The sequence below is a fragment of the Marmota flaviventris genome, chromosome 12, assembly GCF_047511675.1.
Source record: "Marmota flaviventris isolate mMarFla1 chromosome 12, mMarFla1.hap1, whole genome shotgun sequence".
Lineage (NCBI taxonomy): Eukaryota > Metazoa > Chordata > Mammalia > Rodentia > Sciuridae > Marmota > Marmota flaviventris.
In genome coordinates this window covers 16,722,732-16,743,740 of record NC_092509.1, presented here as the reverse complement: position 1 = coordinate 16,743,740, position 21,009 = coordinate 16,722,732, and the positions used below count along the sequence as shown (strand labels likewise).

Sequence of the window (21,009 nt, the reverse complement as noted above, 5' to 3'; positions counted from 1 at the left end):
CTGGGGAGGGCCTCATCTGCAGTGTGTGCTCAGATGTGACGTTCCAGAGTCGGTACTGGCAACACGGTGGCTTCCTGGGCCTTCCTGTCTGCAGAGTTGAAGGCCTGGCACTGTGCCATTTTAGTTTGTTGGTTACTTCTCAGGGTGGGAAAGGTGACCCAGCTCTTCATTCCTCCACTGAAGGTGACTCTGACAAGTGTACCCCCACTAGATGTATCATCTGCATCTCCTGTTTTTGAGGATTTAAAAATTAGGTACTTGGCATTAGTGTAATAAACAGGGTTCTTTTGGCCCTTTCTCTCCTCCATAATGATCAAGTGTTGCAATCAGTCTTAGAAATTAGAGGGGCCAATCATGACAGTCTCTCAAAGAGACCCACCAGGGGCCACCCATGTGCTGAGCACTGTACATTTCCTCTCATTTGTCCCCAGAGGCAAACCTATATGAGTTTGCTTGTTTATCCCCATTTTACAGTTGAGAAAACAGTCCAACCAAGCTAATTTGCTTTGCAAATGTCAGGGCTGGGATTGGACCCAGTTCTCTGGACTCCCAAGCCCATCTGAATTACTAGCTAATTGTTCAGGAAGGAAGAAGCAACTTGGGGAAGTCAGTTCACCTTCCCCTAAATGTAGGGTCAGGCTGTGCTTTTACTGGGACTAGAGCCATGTTTTAGATTATCTCTTCTCTCTCTGTCACCCTCTCAGGATGCAGGCAGCCAGCAGATAGGCTTCTTGCTTGGAAGCTGTGGAGTTACTGTAGCCTTGACCAGCGATGCCTGTCACAAAGGACTGCCAAAAAGCCCGACGGGAGAGATCCCACAGTTTAAAGGTACGCTGAGGAGGCTTTGAGAGTCCCTTCTTCCTGAGTCCTTCATGTTGCGATGGGCTCTTCACTTGAGGAAAAAAGCCCCACAGGATCCAGGCACCTCCGTTTGCTCATCTTGAAGTCTGATAACACAAGCAGCTCATCGGCCCATGGGTGATACCATCTGACTGGCGGTGGCCTGGGTTCTCTTTTGTTGATGTCTGAGATTTGATGACATACCAAATTGTCAGAGATTCCATCTAGCCTGAATTGGTGTTTGAAAGTATGCCGCACGAGTGGGGAGAGAGTCTCCAGACCTATTTCCTGGGTACTTCTTACTTAAAAGGAATTTGTCATTTATTTGCAAGGTTGGCCAAAGCTGCTGTGGTTTGTCACAGAGTCAAAACACCTCTCTAAACCTCCTCGAGATTGGTTCCCACACATTAAAGACGCAAATAACGACACCGCTTACATTGAGGTAAGTGGAACACTGTCCCCTGGCGGGCCTGGGTGTGTGCTTTGGGAACAGATGTGCACTTCCAGTGCCAGCGGCCAGACACCCCACACCTCTGACACCTGGGGAAGCTGATGCATGTGGATCAGGACTTTGCCTCTTGGCACCTCGTGTCTATGCATTTTCTGTCTCATTTTAGTACAAGACGTGTAAGGATGGAAGTGTGCTGGGTGTGACGGTGACGAGGATCGCGCTGCTGACACACTGCCAGGCGCTCACACAGGCATGCGGCTACACAGAAGGTGTGGATGAGGCTCCGGGACCTTGGATCTTCTGTGGGATGTCCTGTTGACCAGGGATGTCTGAGAGGAGCCAGCCCATGTTGCTCCTACTACTGAGAGAGTGGCGTTGCTTGTGCCCGGCCTAACTTAATGAATTGTTAGTAGATTAGCTTCACTGCCATAACAGAGGGCTGCACATGTCCAGCTTACACAGTAGAAAGAGTGGTTCTGAGGCTTAAAGTCCAAGGTCAGTGCTAGCAGGGTTGATTCCTAGAGGGGCATCACCTGGGTTTGTACCTGACACCCTCTCCACGTGTCTCCACATGGCCTTTTCTCTGTGTGCGTCTCTGAAGAGGGATTCTCACGCTTTTCCAGACTGTCAATCAGAGCCCACCCTCTGACCTCACTTAGCATTGATTATAGACTTTAGCTCCAAACATGGTCATATGGGTGGCCTTTCCCCTGTGGATTTGGGGGGACCTGCTCCAGCCCATAAAAGTTAACACCATGGATTCCATCTCTGGCTGCTCGTGTGTTCTTACAAATGGGGCGTATTTTGTTTTAAGTTCCCGTGTTTTGGCACAAGCACCTCTGAGGGTGGTTTTTGAGCTCTTCGGGTGTGGACTTCAGCAGTGGGAGTGGTTGGTCTGTAGTGTATTTTCCTTGCTCTGAGTGGCATCGTCATGGGAGGCCAAGAGCCACAGTGAGTAGGAGCAACCTTGGTAACAGCTCCAGGTGGGACGCAGAAGAAAGTGTTCAAGTGGGTCCCTCAAGCCATTTGGCTTACCGCCTGGGTTCTCATAGAGGGTGTGGCTTCCACAGATGTCCACATACTGACACTGAAGATGCCCTTGGTGGAACCTTTCTTTAGACTAAAATGCTTCTCTTTTTTCTACTGTTGGCTTTGTCTCCACTTCCTTCTGATAATTACTCTTTTTAAAATGACTCATTTGTCTCACGGGGAGGTCCTGCTTGTTTGGTCTGCAGCCCTTTTGGCCTGGGGACTGGTTGCCACTGCCCAGTTCACCACCTCATGAGCTGTACCCTGGGCCTGATGTCTTCAAGGTTCAGGGCTTCACCCTTGGGGAGTTGGGGAGCCAGGGATATATGTAATATTTCCATAGTGTATAATAAATATGGAGTATTTATGTGTAATATCATAATATGTATACATTTCTCTACAGAAGTTTTCTTATGAAAAGGAATCTAGGATGTCCCTTTGAGCATGTTTATTTTGGAAGCCCCTCTGCCTGGTCTCCTCCTTATTTCAGCCTCTGAAAGGGAAGCGGGAGAGGTGACCCTGCACACTTGGTGAGCGTACAAGGAGGAGTATAGAGGCTTTGTTGAACACCCAGGGCAGTGAGAGGTGGCCCAGGCCATGTACAGGCAGCTCTTGTTCACCTGGGTTGACGAGTGTGATTTGGAGGAGGAAAGGGAAAAAAACAAAAAAGCCCCAAGTCGTGCATGGCTGGCTGTAGCTTTGCAGCTGGATTCCATGGTGGTAACTGTTCTCCCCCATGTGTTCTTAGCACTGTTTTTCCTGTTTTGTTTTTAGCACCCCCCACCAATAATCCTTGAATCCTCCTCCATCCCTTTCTTTGCTGATCTCGCCTCCTTTCCCATCCCACCCTGACCCGGGAAGACTCTGGTAGAGCAGAGTAGGCCTGTCCATTGCCCAAAACTCCCTCTTCCCAAAGCAGAGCACGTGACCATGGGGCATGCTTGTCTTCCTGGAGAGGCGCACTTGAGGGAAGAGGGAAGAAATCTTTCAAAAAGAAAACAGGGAGGGCAGAAATGCACAGGTGGAGAGTCGTCCAGTGACAGTGTGGGTTGCTAATGCTGCTCACTTGTGTGTCAGAATATTGCCCTGGAAACACTTCAGGCCCAGCCAGTGCTTGCTGTGGTCTGGATGAGAGCTGCAGAATTTCTTCAGAGCTGTACTAAATTGATAGTCTTGTAAGATCCTTTATCTCCCCCTGAGTCGATATTGGGTTTTCTTAGCATCTCTGTCGGTGTTGCTCGGTCATAACCCTTGTAACTTCTTTTTTTTGTGCAGCTGAAACCATCGTGAACGTGCTAGATTTCAAGAAGGATGTGGGGCTCTGGCACGGCATCCTGACAGTAAGTGGAAACACCCCAAGCCTCGCTGCCTGTCCTGTCAGTGTACCCCATGTCAGAGCTCAAGCTGGTTTGTGTATGGGCAGAGTTCGCAGGGTCCTTTCTTTCCCCACTATGAAGAAGAGAATTATCATCATTGGGAGTCTTTTTCTCCCCTGAGGTTGCTCACAACAGCACTAGAAATCCAGCCGGGCTCGGCAGCTATATGCTTGAGTCCTGGACCCACCATGAGGTTACCACTCCAGGGCGGCCTTTGAGGGCCCATCTGGAGTTCACCATCTCTCTTCCCTTACTTGGGGCTTTTGAGGTTCCACAGTAATGTTATCAATGTCCTATTCATATTTAGATGGCTTTTCCACGCACTTTATCCACCCAGCATGTTTTGTGTGTGTTCTTTCTCTAGTTGGTGTTTATGGATGTTTAGGGATCTGCTGATCCATTTTCAATGGGGGGGACAGCTTTCACAATCTCTCCTTTAAGAGGAAAACCCAGCACAAGTTACAAGAATGTTTGTTTCATTGTTAGTGCCACTTGGTGACTGATGGCAGCACTAGTGAGGGCACCTCTGATAAGAGAAGTAGCTTTATTTAAAGTGTTCTTGGGGGCTGGGGATGTGGCTTAAGCGGTAGCGCGCTCGCCTGGCATGCGTGCGGCCCGGGTTCGATCCTCAGCACCACATACAAACAAAAGATGTTGTGTCCACTGAAAACTAAAAAATAAATATTAAAAAATTTCTCTCGAAAAAAAAAAATTTTAAAGTGTTCTTGACACTTAAAATATGTGATGTGTCCCTGCTTAGAATCTCTCCATGTCTGTTTCCTCTGTTAACTTTCACTTGTTTTTCTTGTGAAAGGTCCCATCTTTCCTAAAGTAGAAAATCTAGTCATTTTTGCATGAGCAATGGACATTTGAGTACAGAAAAAGTTTTATTTCTTCATAAGCCGGAATTGATATAAAGAACTTGTAGGTATCTCATAGGCCAACTGTTTGCAACTCCAGGCCAGCCCCCTGGCCTCTGCTGTAGAACAGTTCATTTCTAGCATCTGCATATCCTTAAGTGCTGAGATGCAGAAACACAGTTGCGAATGCTGCCACATTGGGTGCGGTTGGTATAGAGGGGAAGAGCATGGACTTTGGCATCAGAACCTGGCTCGGGGCACAGCCCTCCCTTCTGTAGCTGTGACTTGGGAAAGTGTCATGTGCCTCTGGGCAACAAAAGTTTGCTGAGGGAGTCAGAACGACAGCCCGTGGATGTGGGTGACGCTTAGAGGATGCTGTTGTGGCGATGGGTCACCCCTGTCGCTGGATGCACCACGTTTCTGGTTATGGTTACCCAGGATGGTCTTGCTTTCCATCTCTCTGTAATAGTGTCACCTCCTCTGCTGAAGTGGCTCCCTGGTTGATCGTGTCTTCCTGCTTGCTATTGCCGTCCCAGCTTCCTGCTGCTGTAGTTGGCAGTCAGCGCGTCCACAGCCAGGCAGTTTTCTGACCAGGTAGCAATGCCTGCTCTACAGCAGCCTGGACAGTCGGTGACCTCAGTGTGGGCTGGTCAGCAGCACAGGGAAGGGTGTATGCTGGATTTTCATTTAGAGGTCCCACCATTGAAGCAGCTCCTCTTCCCCCAACACACCAGGCAGCCAGAAAGGACTGGCCTTGTGTGTGCGGTCCCTGTGAGTTGGCAGCAGGTGCCACGGGCGCCCGAGAGGCAAGCCATGCTGACTGCAGCGTGGAGGCACTGGCCACTTGTTTTAAAGCTGCTCTTGCCTGTCTGTTTTGAAGAAATGGCTCCTGGGTAGTCTTGATCTACATTAGCAAGGCAGAAAGGAGGACCGAGTGTGATTGAGACAGCTTCCCTCCATGCCAAGGTTTCAGTGTAATATTTAATTCACAAAATAAATTTTGTGAAATAAAAAACTGTAATACCCTAGAAAGAATAAAGTTTGGTATGAATGATTATTCAATGAAATGGGGTTTTAGTGCATGTATTTCTAATTGACACATGGCATACTTGATGCAGTATGTGGCCCTTCAGTACATGTAATTTCATGGGTAAAGGTCATCTCAGGGTAATTGGCATATCTGTCACTCAGATGTATATCATTTCTTTCTTTGGGCAACATTAAAATTCTCTGCATGTTATTTTCAAGTATTTGGTTGTTGCCTGGTTATCCTACTGGGCTATAGAATGTGAGAAGTTACTCCTCCCAGCCAGCTGCATCCTATACCTAGTAATCGTCTCTATCCCCCTCCTTCCCCTATATCTTCCCCAGCCTCTGGAAACTGCTGTTCTAGTCTCTGCTTTGAGATAGGATATTGGCTTCCACACGTGATTAAGAACATGCAGAATTCCTTGTGCCTAACTTATTTCACTTAACATAATACCATCCATGTTGCCATCAAATGACAGGATTTCATTCTTAGAGATGAATAATTTTCCCTTGAAAACATATACTCCATTTTCTTCATCTGTTCATCAGTTGATGGGCACCTAGGTCAGCTTTATATCCTGGCTATTACAAGTAGCGCTGCTGTGCACACATAAGGGCAGGCATCTCAGCAATGCGCCAACTTCATTTCCTTTGGACATGTACCCAGTCATGCTGTGTGCCATGCAACGTGCTAGTTCTGTCTTTACCTCTTGGAGAAATTTCCATACCATTTTCCACAGTGGCCCTGCCAACATACATTGCCACCAATAGTGCCAGAATATGTGTAACTTATCAGCCATTGATGTATCATCTTTGGAGAAATGTGTTTTTGTGTTATTTTAAGCAAAATATTTTCTTAAGGGTTTGCCCTTAAATTCTTTGACTATTGGGAGTAGTTTAGAAGCAGTAGCAGGGAGACTGAGCTAACCTTTGGGAAGTCACCTTCCCAAAGGGCACATGCCCAGTGGTGTTGAGCCTTGCTTCAGCTGGCTCCCACCATGCCCAACCAAAGCTCTCTTGTGCTTGTCACCTCAAGTGCCTAGGTGAAGCTCCTGAGTCTGTCCCTTTGGCTGCTGCCTTGGTTTAGTAGAGGTGATACCTGCTGCAGAGAAGCATCCTTTGCCTCGTAACCCCTCCTCACTGACCCCTCACATGTGTCTGTCCTTGATTTCAGAGCGTCATGAACATGATGCACGTGATCAGCATCCCATACTCGCTGATGAAGGTAAACCCCCTCTCCTGGATCCAGAAGGTCTGCCAGTACAAAGGTTGGTCTCCCCTGCACCTCGTGGGGGTCTTGGTGACTGAGACGATTCACCATCCCCATATCTCTCCATTACCTCTTTTTGAATATCAAATGGCCTGATAGTGACACGTCATAACCTCTGCCTTTCTTTGTAGCAAAAGTGGCATGTGTGAAGTCGAGGGACATGCACTGGGCACTGGTGGCCCACAGAGATCAAAGAGATGTCAACCTCTCCTCTCTCCGCATGCTCATAGTGGCCGACGGAGCAAATCCCTGTAAGTGAAGAGTCCACTGTGACTTGAAAGATGGGCACGTGGTCAGGATCCTTTTTCCCAGGTGTCCTCCTTGGCTCATTGATTTCTTTTGTAATCTTTAGCATGTCTAAGAAATTGTCTTAAAACAACCAGCCAGTGTAACTCCATGCTGTTAAGGGCGGTCCAGTAAATGGGCAAGGGCAAGGTGTTTGCAGGAGCACAGTCCTGAGGTTCATGGCACATCCTGCTTTCATAGCAAAACTTCCTTTTTTAATTCAGGTATAAAATTTTACCTAAATCATAAAGTTTCATGAGAATTAAATGAAGTAATACCGAAGTATAGTCCCTTGGCATGTCATAAGGGCTCAAGAAATACTGCTTATTTTATGGTTTAGTGTAGTTACATTGATCAGTAAGTTTGTCATTTTTAATGAAATTTCATTATCAAATCCTATAACAAATTCCCAGATGAAGTAAATTAGCACTGTCATAGAATAATACTAATATACTTAGAGAAATACTTTACTCAAGAAACTAAAATCTAGGTAGCTTCTTTTGTGAGAACAGTACCTAAAGCCAGCAGCCAGTTGATTGAATGGAGGTGAATTGAGCTGTGCACCTTTAAGTATTTGTAAGTTATAGTAGTAGCCTACGCTTTCTTAAAGCCTGACGTACCAGCGTGGGCTTATAAATGGGCAACTTAGTTTTGCACTTGAGCCTTTCATTTATGAAATAATTCAGTAAACATGAGCTTATTGAATAAGTAATTTATTTTAATCTACAATGCTCAGAACAATACATCTTTTATAAAGCAAAGCAATTCTGAATTTGAGAATAGTTCAGTTGATATATTAATTATATTTGAGTCTTATCCAAGTTAATATAAAGGAGAGTTCGCTTCATTTACTTTAGATTAATGCATTTTTCAAAACTTATGTACTGACCATGGAGGAACCAGTTTCAGAAAAGTTGCTAAAATAAGCAAAAATGTCTTAGGCGTAGAAGTTGCTTTTTAAAAAAATCTGGATTTCAGATTTTTAGAATATTTTCCTTGAAACATAAAGAATAACTTGAACTGTTTCTCCATGATCCAAATCCATGTGTACCAAAATCATTTCAAAACTGTTTTATATTCTAGAATATTTTAAATTTGGCCCCAGTGCTACAGCTGTCTGACCCTTGTCCCTTTTCCCCCCCCTCCAGGGTCTATTTCTTCTTGTGATGCGTTTCTCAATGTCTTCCAGAGTAAAGGCCTTCGTCAGGAGGTCATCTGTCCGTGTGCCAGCTCACCAGAGGCCCTCACCGTGGCCATCCGGAGGTACTGGGTCACCTCAGTTACCATGGGCAGTGTAGAGAGCCGTCCTAATTAAGCAGCCCATAGAGACCTGGGAATCATGAGTCAGTGCTCAGTGTGAGAATAAAAACTAGACCTACCCTCTTCAGGATGGGTTCATCTCTCTCTCATGCTGGTATGGATTCTTGTGAGTCCTCTAGATTCTCGAGTTAGAAAAACGTTTCTTAGTCTCTCCAGTTTCATTGTAATTCCTGAGTAAGTAGAGCTCTTTGAGTATGTGGAGCAGTACTATCTTGTCCTTGCAGGTCACACTGGTTTTTGTTGGCGTGTGAGAGTCTTGGGCTTAATTGGGAGATGGGATGGCATGTGCGTGGGCTGAGGTGAGATGGTTGCGGCCACATATAGGCCTTTGCCTGCCGTTTTCTAGCGTTGTCTTCCCTTTCTGCCCTCTGTGATGCTGCACTTCAAAGAACACTGGTCGGCCAAGCTTTGGAGCAGTGTGGTGGTGGCACATCCAAGAGCTCCTGGGTCTATGATGAGCAAACACACCACAGCTTGGGCATCCAACTTCCTGGGGCACTTTCCCAGTTCATGTTCTTCACAGTGTCCTTGGTCATGAGTCACTGAGCTGCTTCAGAACCACAGAGCTTGGGAGGGAAGTGGTTAATGGGGATATAAAATGTATTCTTTCAGAATGAGGTGAGAAGTGTTCAACACAGTAAATAGTCTCAAAAATGGGTATTGGTCAGGCTATTTGATCATCCTCATTAACTGGAGTTGGCTGTCAATCATCCCTTCAGCACTCAGTTATCAACACCAATGTAAAAAAGGCCTGCATCTCGTAGACATTTGAAAATTGTAACATGAGTTTTCAGTGTTTGAGTTTCATCTCCAGTTAGGTTCTATGTCATGTAGCACAAATGTGCTCTATTATGACTGGATGATCAAAAAAAAATTCACATAAAATATGTGAGTTCTGTGTGACTGAAAGATTGGACTTTCCAAAAGTATTCACAGGAAGCGTGTCCTTAAATAAGAAAACTTCTAATGCTTTGGATGTTAGTGAAATATTAACTAGATTGTGTCACTGAAAATTTGAAAACTGATTTTACTTTTGGTTGAATCAGAAATTCAATCTTTCACGTCATTTAAGTACGTGATGCAACACAGTACCATCAGCCAGAATCCAATCTTCACTTTTTAGGAGGATCGTACTGTAGGTACTCTGAGAATTACTTTCTGCAGCTTGTATTTGACCTTTGAGTATAAAACATGCTTAGGGTTATACAGTGAAGCAGATTTACCATCATGATTATGTTTTTCCAAGATCATTTTTAAAATGTGACTAATTTGGGCACTTTAGCACAGATAAAGAAGAAGCTTCAACACATTTGAGGGAGGCCGAGGCTCAGGATTTGAACCCAGTCTGGCTGGTGGTTGGCCACACGACCCCAGAGGAAACCCTGGCTCCAAGGCCTCGGTTTCTTCTACCAGAAAATGAGTGAATTGAATTTGTTAATCCCTAAGTTTTCTCCATGTCTAAGTGTTTTAAGATCCCCCAGTTCTGCTAAATGGCAACAACACATAGTTATGATCAAATGATTTGCTTTTCCTAAAAATGTACTCTCAGTGCTGGTAAGAGTTGCTTGGCAGAGGAAAAAGGGATGAGCAAAGAATTTTTAATCTTGTCCTTAAAAGTCTCAAAGTATTTCTTGAACGAGATTAGAAATTTAGGACCAATAGTATACAAATTAAGCCGCAGGTGTTTACTAAGTGTAGCTTGTGTAGCCTGAGAGGCTTTTCCCCACAGTTAGTGGTACTTGAGCATAAAGCCAATGGACAAAATGATGAGTATCAAAAAGAATCTGCTTGTGTAATTTGGGTCCATAAAACCATAAGCAGGCTGGGAATCATAGTTCTATGATTTCGTAAAGCGTGAGGCTCCTTCAGGAATAAGCAGTGTGGATTGAACAACTTCCAGACCGTTTCTTACGGAGTTGAACCTGCTCTAAGTGTGGTGACTAGCTGTATCTATGAGCAATGGGAGTGTGATCAGGTGACCTTCACGGATGGTCCTTCAGCCAGTGCTTTTGAAAAGCATGGCTTCTGTTGGCAGACCCCTCCTCTGACTTCCTGCACACTGACCACTGTCTGGCGCTTGCTCTTGTGTCCCGGAGCTCTTGCCAATTGTTCCCACATGACTGGTAGAAAAGCCTAGAAGCAGAGCAGGTTGGACAGACACAACTAAGCCCTGTGGCCTCCATTCGCAGCTGGCAGTGGTAGAGTTCCCTTCATGAGCAGTGGTTCAGGGAAGTGAGCTCTTATCATGGGTGCTGGATGTTATAAAAGATCGTCACCTATCACCATCTATCCTAGCTGGTGACCTAATGCTGGGTTCACAAAATCTGACTATTCCAATAACTTAAGAAAGCACGCAAACACAGAAGTACCTTTAAAAATCTGTGATGGCTCTCCAACCTTAAGGGTCCATGGAAAGAGGAAGCACCACTGGAATTCTTATATAGGGGAAACACAAGGGGAGGTTCCATGGAACACTCAAACCCCAAAAGGGCAAAGGGGTGGGATTACAAAGGAACAGGTGCCATAACTCAAGCCCACTGGGTGACGCCTACTCCTGGAGTCACACCTCATTATCAGAGTGGAGTTAAAGCCCAAGTTATTGTGGGGCACAGTAATTGTTCAGAATCCCGTGCATCAGGACTTAAAGGCATCTGCATCCAGAGTAGCTCCCGACAGTCACCAAAACGTTCAGTTCATCAGTCTCTAAAGAACACCATTTGTTTTCACTACCATGTGTTTTATTTATTTTTTGATGTGTGGTATTTGTTGTATCTTAAACTGCTGTCAACCTCCTTGGTGAGATTCTTCCAAAGAACATTCAATTATACACTTCCATCATAAGCTGGGTGAATTGTGATCTATGAGAAGTGAACTGTTAGATGTCAAAAACTCACAAAATTGGGGCTGGGGTTGTGGTTTAGTAGTAGAGCACTTGCTTAGCATGTGTGAGGCACTGGGTTCGATTCTTGGTACCACAAAAATATATTGTGTTCATTTACAGCTAAAAATATTTAATTAAAAAATCACAAAATTGTAGAAATCATCAAACTTTCCAAAGAAAACTTATATAAAATCAAATATCTTGAATTTCAAATATTATCAATTGAAACTCATTTCAATCTACTTATTCTTCCTTTAAATATAATTTAAAATGCTTGGAAAATATTTTTATATTTTAAATATCAATAAAAATTATATATATTTAAGGTATAAAACATGTTTAATACATTGTGGAACCAGTAAATTCAGCTAATGAATATATATATACACACTATGTGACATACCTTTTTTTTTCCCTAGTAGAACATTTACAATCTATTTTCTTAGCCAATTTCGAGTATAAAACTCATCTCTAGTAAACGTAGTCAGTGTTGTTCAGTGGATCTCCTGAACATTTTCTTCCTGCTTAACTCAAATTTAATATACATTGACCAACATGTGCCGAGTCCTCCCACCCTAGTCTCTGGTAATTACCAATCTATTATGTACATCTGCAAGCTTCTCTTTCTAGTTATATATAACATTAGGATGCATTTTCACATAATCACCGAAACATGAAAAAGAATCTGCTCTAATTTAGACCTTGTGTTTTAAGTAATGCCAACCAGGAAGAAAATGAAATATATGATGATATCACCTTGGCTGAGTTTTTGCCTGATTACCTTGTTGGCAAAATGCTCACCTACTTTCTACAAATTCACCTTTTTTTTTTTTCTTAAGTTCAACTATCTTCAAAGATAATGGATTAAAACAGAAAAAGCTTGTGACTAGGAGAATCAAACTGTCAGTTTTTGATCTTGAGCTGGTTTTAGCACAAACCTTTCATAAGCCTCACAACTTGTGTTTTTTTCCTCTGCTGGTTCTGAACAAGCCTTCTGCCCTTGCTGTGTTGGACGGCTCCAAGAGCTGGGTCTCCTCCTGGGCTGTCACTCATACTCATAGCTGTGGTTACTGCTGGTCTTCTCGACATGCCAGGCTGCAGATGTCTGGTGCCAGCTGGTGCTTCCTGGGCACTTGGTGCCCATCACCACAGGGAGCTATAGGAAACAGTTATCATTTCTGTAGACTCTATATACCCATGGAAAAGAGAAAATAATGTGAAAGTGATACAGAAATATAATAAGACCAAGAGTGGATGCTACAGCAGGTGTCTTCCTGCCAGGAAACAGGTGATCGATCATCTGCTCCCACAGGCACGTCACCCCATCATCTCTGGAAATAGAAAAGCAGATAGAATCCTTGTGTTCAGCCAATGTGAAGTGATTATGGAATAACGGGCCAACTGTTTTAGAACATATATCTGTCCCAACTGATGAATGTTTTTGAAAAATCAATCTCTGCCTGTATGCTGGAACTTGGTCTCTTCCATTGAAAATCCAAGTGAGAAAATCTTTATAAAGGATTTTGCCTTACATTTTTCTCAGTGAAATGGCACTTCATCCAGTGACTACAGTAGAGTGGGAATAGAGAAATGGCCTCTCATGGAGGATACTCCTGTGTTATCCATGGGGACTTCTCGCACCTCCCCCTCTCCCTGCCTCTGTCTCATGGCCAAGGTCTCCCCCTAAGCAGATGTTCTGTGCTGCCTGCCCGAAGGCCTGTCTGTCCTGGTCTTGGCCCCTTTTACTATTTGCAAGGACCACATCCCTGAGCAGGGCCACCCCAGTCCTAGAGCCTTTCCCTGGAGGACATCTGATCAATGTCCCTCTGTTTTCCTGGGAGGTCTGAGAATCTGACAGGTGACTGGGATGTTGCCCCGAGCCCTCACCCCTGTGCTCCCACCCTGTGCCCCCTGCAGTCTTTCCATAACTGTCCACAACACAGAGCAACAAGAGGGCACATTTTCTTAGGCAAATCCTGTTTTCAGTGGTGTTTAATAAAGAAGGAAGTTTGTCCTATTTCAGGTTTAAGAAATCCTAAAGTGAGAACCCACAGGGTATCGAGAGCCTTTTCTTTCCAGGGAGGACCGCCTCTTTCCAGGCCCACTCAGCGCTGCTCACCACAGCAGGCCGTCTCTGTCCTCAGTGGGCCCCGGGCCCTGCTCCTCTTAGCTATCCTCTGCTTTCTGGCTCTGCTAGGGTTGGGGTTTTTTTGTTGTTTTTTAAACAGACCTTCCCAGAAACATTCAGTTATCTGCCAGGCAGGTGGGATGGAACAAGAAAGCCAGGAAGCTTGTGTGAGACCCCGGGAGGGACGACCACCTCGGCAATCCACCAGGTGAATGAAAAGATCATTCTAGATAGTAGTAGAACCTGCCCTGTGGACTACACTGGATAGGAGGGGAGAGTGTGCTTCCTTAAGTCAGATTGACAAGCTGCCTGTGCCTGTTTTTGAGAGGTTTCCTGGGGACACAGCCACTTTTGTCTACAGATTGCCTATAGCGGCCCAATTGAGAAGCTGGGGAAGAGTCCCGAGTGGCAGCTCCTGCTGGAGCGCTAAGGAAAGCTGCCTGACCCCAACAGGCCTCGTCTAATGCCCTTCATGTCCTGGGTGAGCTGGGAAGGGCGTGCTTCTTTCTTCTTAACCCATCGATTGATAGGGAAAACGTTTTGGCGGTAGGTAACTCCTTCAGTGAAGGATGAAACTCGCAATCAAAAAGTGAGGCGCTGGGGCTCCATGGTACAGAGCTTGCCTGGTATGTGTGAGGCACTGGGTCTCATCCTGAGCACCAAAAAATAAAGGTATCAAGTCCATCTACAACTTAAAAAGGTAAGGAAGTAACATGAATTTTTTTCCAGACCTGTCCTATCATCCTTGTTATCTACTCTGGTTTTCAAGCTTTGATGTGATGGTCCTCCCTCAGTGATTGAGCTGAACCTTTTTTTAATCAAATGCATACTCTGCTATATTTTTTCTCCTCAGTATTCCACCTTCATGGCTCTTCATAGTCTTGCACATCAAAAGGAAAGTGACAGATGTTCACACAGTCTAGAACACATCACTGCAATGTGGCATAACATTGCTTGAACCGTTTGCTGTGGAGACTGCTGTATCCACTTCTCACATAGCTCATGATCATAGGCTTCTGTGTCCACACCCACTAGCTTGGCCCTGTGTGTGTCATGGACACACTGGAGAAACAGTGATAATGTGTCCCTTCTGATTTAACTCACATAAAATAAGGAAGGGCCTTGAAAAACATACAGAAGAGACCAATTTTAATGCTAAGCTAAGGTTATTGCTTCCTTATTTGACTTGGTGAGTTTAACTATATTATGGCAACTTGAGGGCAATATTCTTACACAAGTTGAGCATCCCTAGTCCAAAAACATGAAATTCAAGATGCTCTGGAATTTGAAAATGTTTGAACACTGATATGGTGCAGGTGGAAAATTCCACATCTGATCTCCCATGGCAGGTGACTGTCAAAACACTGGCGCATACATGCGGCTTACTCAGCACCCAAGGGAAAGGAGACCCAGCCTCTTTGAGCTTCCATGTCTCTCTTCTGTGTACACCCGAGTCCCACCACCCAAGCACGCTCACAAATGGCACGGGTGCAGGCCAGGCCTGACAATGGCAGGTTCCCCACAAGAGGCAAGCCCTACATCCATCGTGCCCTGTGTGTTTTTGCTTATCTCTGCTATGATGAAAAGATGGTGTAGAAAGTATAGCTTAAGAACAACTGTGGACTTTTTTTTTTTTTTTAACAGGTAATAGTAAGGAAAGAAAGGACCTGTGTGTTTATGTATAGCCCTGGCAGAGTACACTGTTGGAAGTGCAAGAGGCCTTAGGGAGTGGGGATTGGAGTGGTCACCATGCATGAGCTGAAGAAGCTGTTGGAGCTTTATGCCAAAAGTGATAGTTAAAAGTAGAAAACGGTGCAGGAAATGAAGGTCTTAATCATGAAGCGAAAGTAGGCCTGTCAGCCTCGTGGTGTAGGCGTGCTTCTCGATGCCATGCTGATCTCGAAAGAAGCAAGGATCTTTCACAACAAATGGAAAATGGAAGGAAGCCGAGAATATTCAGACTGAAGCCAGAAATCGAAAAGACTGGCAAAGCTAGGCTTGGTGGCTGTTGCACCGGTGGCCCCAGCTGCTCAGGATGCCTCACGGAAGGGACACTTGAGGCCAGCCTGGGACACCCTGTGTCACAAGAAGCAACGATGTTTCACTTCTCATGGTTTGTGGTGACGAGTCTGCTGCTCGTGACATGGGGGGAATCCATTTACCAGTTTGCCAAAGCTGTGGCAGGTGAAAATCTGAAGCTAGACAAGTCTATAATGCTGACGAAGCATTGCTATTTGGGCATTTTCCCCTGAAAGACTCCAGCTGATGATAGCCATCACGGGTCGGGAATGCCAGGGACAGAACTGCCGGGATACGCCGAGGCACACCTAAGGGTGAGCTTGCTGCGAGGGGTGAAAGTTGGCACTCCTGCTGCTGTATGGGAGTTTCTTCCCAGGTCACTAGAAAGCTCACCGAAGGGCACAGATCATCAGGGACGTCTTTCTTGGTTGGTTTCACAAACATTTGGTACCTGTTGCTTTGTGCATGCTACAGAGAAGCTGGGCCGGCAGACAGCCACATAGATCTTGCTGTTCCTTGACAGTCATCCTGCTTGTCCTCCAGCTGAAATTCTTATCAAAGAAAAACGTCCTTGCCACGTGCTTCTCAAATGTGACTTTGTTAGTTCAGCCATGTGACCAGGATGTCCTCAGATGGATGAAGATGATAAAATCACTCTGGAGCGACACACTAGCAGAGTGAGTAGAGGCATGAGTGGGGAAGGTGTCCAAAGGGAGTTGTGCGTGTGGGGCCCGGTGACAGGGGATGTAGTCATTGTACGCTCCTGGCACAGTCTCTGGCTTGTGGTTCTGTGCAGTGATGGTAAACAAGGTGGTGACATTGAAGAATTCGTGTCAACTAGGAAAGACTGGTGTCTGATTTCCCCACATACACTAAACACACAGACCTTTGGAGTCTGAGCTGGAAGTGGCTATCGGAGGCCCCTCATCAACAATGAAACTCCAGTTGGTCATTTGTTGACTGACACAGGAGCCTACATGGTTGTGAATCCAGGTGATTGTGATGTGGCATCAATGACGATGACTTTAATACTGCAGAAACAGTCTGGAAGGAGTGTGCATTCATAATAGAAAAAGAAATTGTGTCGATGTATAAAATTGGACTCCAAGACAACCTGTGGACCAGGAAGATGGCTGTGGAGGAGATGTTTTAAGAAGCCTCCAGTCGAATGCCCTCCCCTCTAGAAGGCCTGCTTCCTGGTCCTGCTGTGTCTGATGTTTCTTCTCCCTTAAAATATGGTGACAGTAACATCTGGATCAAAACTCGATGTCAAGGTCGGAGAGCGGAGGCTGCCCCAGTTCACTGCTGCTGGCAGGTGGTGCAGGTGTTCGGGGATGCTAAGGACGCTGAGGACGTTGCTTTTTCACTGTTACAATTGTACGCTCTATTTCCCACTGTTAAGTACTCATATGAGAATAAACGTAAGAATGGTGGATTACTGGTGGCACATACATTCAGGCGGCAGCAATGTTGACGTGAACCAGCCCGGACATGTCCATGGCTGAGCGGGTGGTGACTTTGCTTTATAATGGTTCTTGTACTCAAGTTTTAAGGACAAAATCATTAAAATATCATAAGATTACCCTCAAGCTATATTTGTAAGATGTATATGAACTGTAAATTTAATTTGGTAGTTAGACTGGGGTTTCTCTTCAAAATATATCTATGTATTTATAAATATTCCAAAATCTGAAGGCAAAAAAAATATATATCCAAAATGCTTCAGGTCCCAAGTGTTTTGTGCATTACCGTGCTCAGCCTGTAATGTGAAAGCACAGTTTCTTAAGTGTTGCTTTATCTGCCTAAAACATTCACAAGGGCCACTCCATTTACCTATGGTTTGGATATTAAAACCATAAATTGCTATAAACCAATTGAAGCATTATTTCTTAAATTTAGACTAAAATCCCCTGAAATGAAGCAAGCTATCAGAAATATTAGACGTTGCACTTTTGCTCCTAGAACCATTTATTTCTCAGCTCCTCTGCCACAGGCTGCATGGGCTCCCGTTCCAGAGCTGACCCAGAATGCGCTTGCCCAGGAGCTTGGGAAGAAGAGCACCTTTGCTTGGTTGAAATGAGTGAAAGCAGAGAGTCCCTGAGGCCTGGTCCTGAGACGTCCAGGATCCCACAGCACTAACAGCCTGCACGGTGGCTAGCACTGCTGTGCTGGGCCAGAACTCAAGGTGGTTTTTCATGTGATGTCTGATGTGAGTTGAAATCATCCTGTATCCTCCCAGCACCTTTTGAGGAAAGGATTACAGGACAGAATTCAGCTATAATGTGGTACTTCTTTGACCAACAGGCGACTGTTCTGTGATTACTTCCCTAGAGTTTGTCCACTACTTCATAGATTTCAAAGTTGAGTCTTCATTTTGATGTTCAGATGCCTGATTGAATAGAAAAGGCAGATGGAGACCTGTTGGGCTTTGTGTCCATGTGAACCTGTCATCCCAGGTACCCCAACACCTGATTTCTGCAACTACAAATGAGGATCCTAATAGCCATGCCCACTGTTACCAGTGCCACCTATGCCACAGGCTGTTTGGAGTCCTGGTCGTGAGGTGCAGCCTGGTGACTGAGTCAGCAGGCTGTGTATGTGACACCCCTTCCCCTCCATGACCACCCACCATCAGCTTCTTAGCCTCTCGGGGTCCATGAGAAGTGAGGGTCAGACACCAAATCTTTGCCACATCTTGGAGCTCATGTTGACAATTCAGTTTGCCTTTCACTTGGATAATGAGAGTAGGCGGCTCACAGGGTCTGATTTCTAATTTAAGTATCAGTCACCATTACTTGCTCTTTCTTTAACATTTTTATTAGAAGCAATGTGTGAAGGCACTCTTATTAACAGAAATTTTAAAATTCCGCATCCCCCCTTCCCCAGTCTTGAGAGCAAGATGGTTACTCTGTCCTTGTTGGCCAGGCTGGGAACGTAGACACTTTCCTATTCCTCCTCCCTTGGCATGCCCTGCCTCCCCACCGCAGTCTTCAGGGTGTATCCAAACCCATCTGCCCTCTCCCCATGGCTGCCTCAGCCCCTTACCTGGATTCCCACAGCTCCTGATGGGTCTCCTGCCTGCCCCCCAGTCTGGCCAGAGTTCTCTCTGGCTCCTTGCTTGAGCCATGTGGTCTGAGGATGTGCCTGAGGCCCTATGTGATCTGCCCTGCTGTCCCAGTGCCCTCTCCTCCTGTCCCCTCTTCCTGGCTCACGCAGCCTTGGTTTCTCGTGTCTGGAACTGCCTACCACACCACAGAAAATGCAGTGTGTTCTTCCTGTTTGGTTCTTTCTCTGCCTACTTTTCCGACAGCATTGCCAACTTTTCATGCACTGTGGAATTTCTTGGTATAATTGTTCATTTATTGTCTGCTTCCACCTAGTAAATATTAGGCGCCTGATGTTTTTGAATAAGTAAAATTTAAAAATGTCAGTTCAACGTACCCTCCCATACCCTTATCTCTGACAATTCTAAATTGCTCATTGGCAATGGAGACTGTTGGGGGCTGAACCTTTTTCAGCACATTTGATAGCTGCATAGCTTGTAGTTCGTATAAGTGGAGCCACACATGGTCCCAGCTCTTTGTTTTTTATGTTGTTTTTTTTTTTTTTCCCATTTGGGCTGATGACATGGGTGCTGCTGGTATGCTCACATAACCCAGTCTACAAAGAAGGGGGCTCCAGCAGAACGGCTCTGTGTCCTATGAGTAACTGTCAACCACCTACCCAAGGCTCGTGCAGCACAAGTGTGGCAAGAGAGGGATCCAGCAATGGAGGTCTTAAGCAGCAGCCTCAGCCATTCGATGCTCTGAGTGCAAGCTCTGGAGTGGGGAGCCGGAATAGAGATGGGCCTTCTCCCAGACGTCCCAGAGCAGGGCAGGCAAAGCACGTGAAGCCAGGGAAGGGCAGGAATTGACAGTGAGCAGGCCCTTTCTGTCTCTAGCATGTCACCTGGCTCAGTGCACACAGGCATTTGCATCAGTATCCCCCACCACCTGTGGCCTAGAGGTCTCAGGATGAGAGGTGTCAGGAGGGCTCACTGTTGGTGTGGTGGCCTCACCCAGAGCACCTCTCTGGTGTTGGTGGTTGATAGACTTCTCAGATGTGCCAGTCTACTGAGTGGCATCGTCCTTCAGATTAGACAACAAATTGAGGGGACAGAAAAGGATAAAAAGGTACGATTTGAGTATCACTGACAATCAGATCTCCCTGTCGGTTGCTCTCCTGGTGACTGGATTGCATTCCTGGTGTCGGGGGAGGTTGCTGTCTGTTTACTGATTGTTTTTCTGATGCGTCTTCAAGCTGTTTAGTGCTGGGATTGTATGAAGCCATGATCTTTATAATTAGCTGCAGTGCTTGGACGATCGTTTGCCAGGAGGTGAATGTAGGTGATGACGACACTATCTTAATGTCGCATGTCTTCCAGGAAGAGTGAGTGCTGCTCTCTGGGTTCTTTCTCTTATTTTTCTTACATCAAACTCATTTTTTCATGTGTTCAATGAAAGTGCCGCTCAACACCCGTGTCTTTGTGCACAGTCTTTCCTCTGGGTTGACTATATAGGAAAAATCCCGTGTGGTATTTCACGTGAGTTATTGTCTACCACAGAAAGGGCAGTACAGATTCTCGTTTTGGGAAAGAGTCAGCAGCCATAAACTCTCATTGTATTCTGTCTTGATGGCTTACTTCCCTAGAAATGAGTTTTTCACACATAAGAGGTCAGAAGCCAATTATTAAGTTAACAAGCAAGCTGCATTTCATTTTATAAAGCCATTTTCATTGGGGTTCTAGGGACAGTCCTTGTGGATTTTGGCGTGCTGACCAAAGGATGTTTAATGTCATTATAAAGTCTAGTGTGGGAGCTGTTACAGCCCTTACATTTTAGTTAGTCTTTACCGTTTTTAAAGGGAAAACAAGTGTTTGGGTGTTGAGTTGCTGTCCTACAGAGAAAGGCCTAGGAGGACACATCACCCATTTGAGGGGTCCAAGGATTGGCATTTCCTCTGTCACCATCCGAGCAGTGTGGATTGTGTCCTGTACTTCCTAACCCTCCCAGGACAGCTCACTGTGCCCTGGCAATGAAGAAGAGCTCAAACTGGCAGTAACAGTGCCACACAGCTGATTTCTTGCCTGGCTTTTAGACCACTTAATTAAAAAGTTACTTGATGATTATCTATGGTGATCAGTGATGGTAAAATTGTATGCATTTGCTCATTAGTTTTGGACTTTGGGCCCTTTTGGAACCTGTATCTCTTTGTGATTCTCTTCCGTAAATGTTTGCTCAGCAATCGGGGGTAGTTTCAGGGAAGCTGCTTGGGCAGGTAAAGGTCTGGGCAATAGATGTCAGCAGGACTGTGCCCAGAGGTGACCTTCCTGGACTGTGTAGGGCCAGGTCCTTTAAGAATTCCAGGCCTGATGGGATGGTGGCCACTGGCCGTTAAGTATCTTAATATCGTTTCTCTCATATGCAACACACAATGGCCTCTCACACAAAGAAAAATGTGTTGGAAGGTTCTGTGGCTGATG

The 21,009-nt window shown here is 45.4% G+C and overlaps 1 protein-coding gene across 4 annotated transcripts in view; it reads left to right on the top strand.

The window, feature by feature from the left end:
* Positions 1-21,009, top strand: part of Dip2c (disco interacting protein 2 homolog C) — a 367,804-nt gene that overhangs the window by 259,096 nt on the left and 87,699 nt on the right. For all 4 annotated transcript variants that reach the window (XM_071619869.1, XM_071619867.1, XM_071619868.1 and 1 more), the window contains 7 exons: positions 705-828; positions 1,173-1,282; positions 1,458-1,560; positions 3,596-3,660; positions 6,760-6,853; positions 6,987-7,106; positions 8,289-8,403. In XM_071619869.1, the coding sequence (XP_071475970.1) occupies positions 705-828; positions 1,173-1,282; positions 1,458-1,560; positions 3,596-3,660; positions 6,760-6,853; positions 6,987-7,106; positions 8,289-8,403 (731 nt within the window). The remainder of the gene's footprint in view (positions 1-704; positions 829-1,172; positions 1,283-1,457; positions 1,561-3,595; positions 3,661-6,759; positions 6,854-6,986; positions 7,107-8,288; positions 8,404-21,009) is intronic.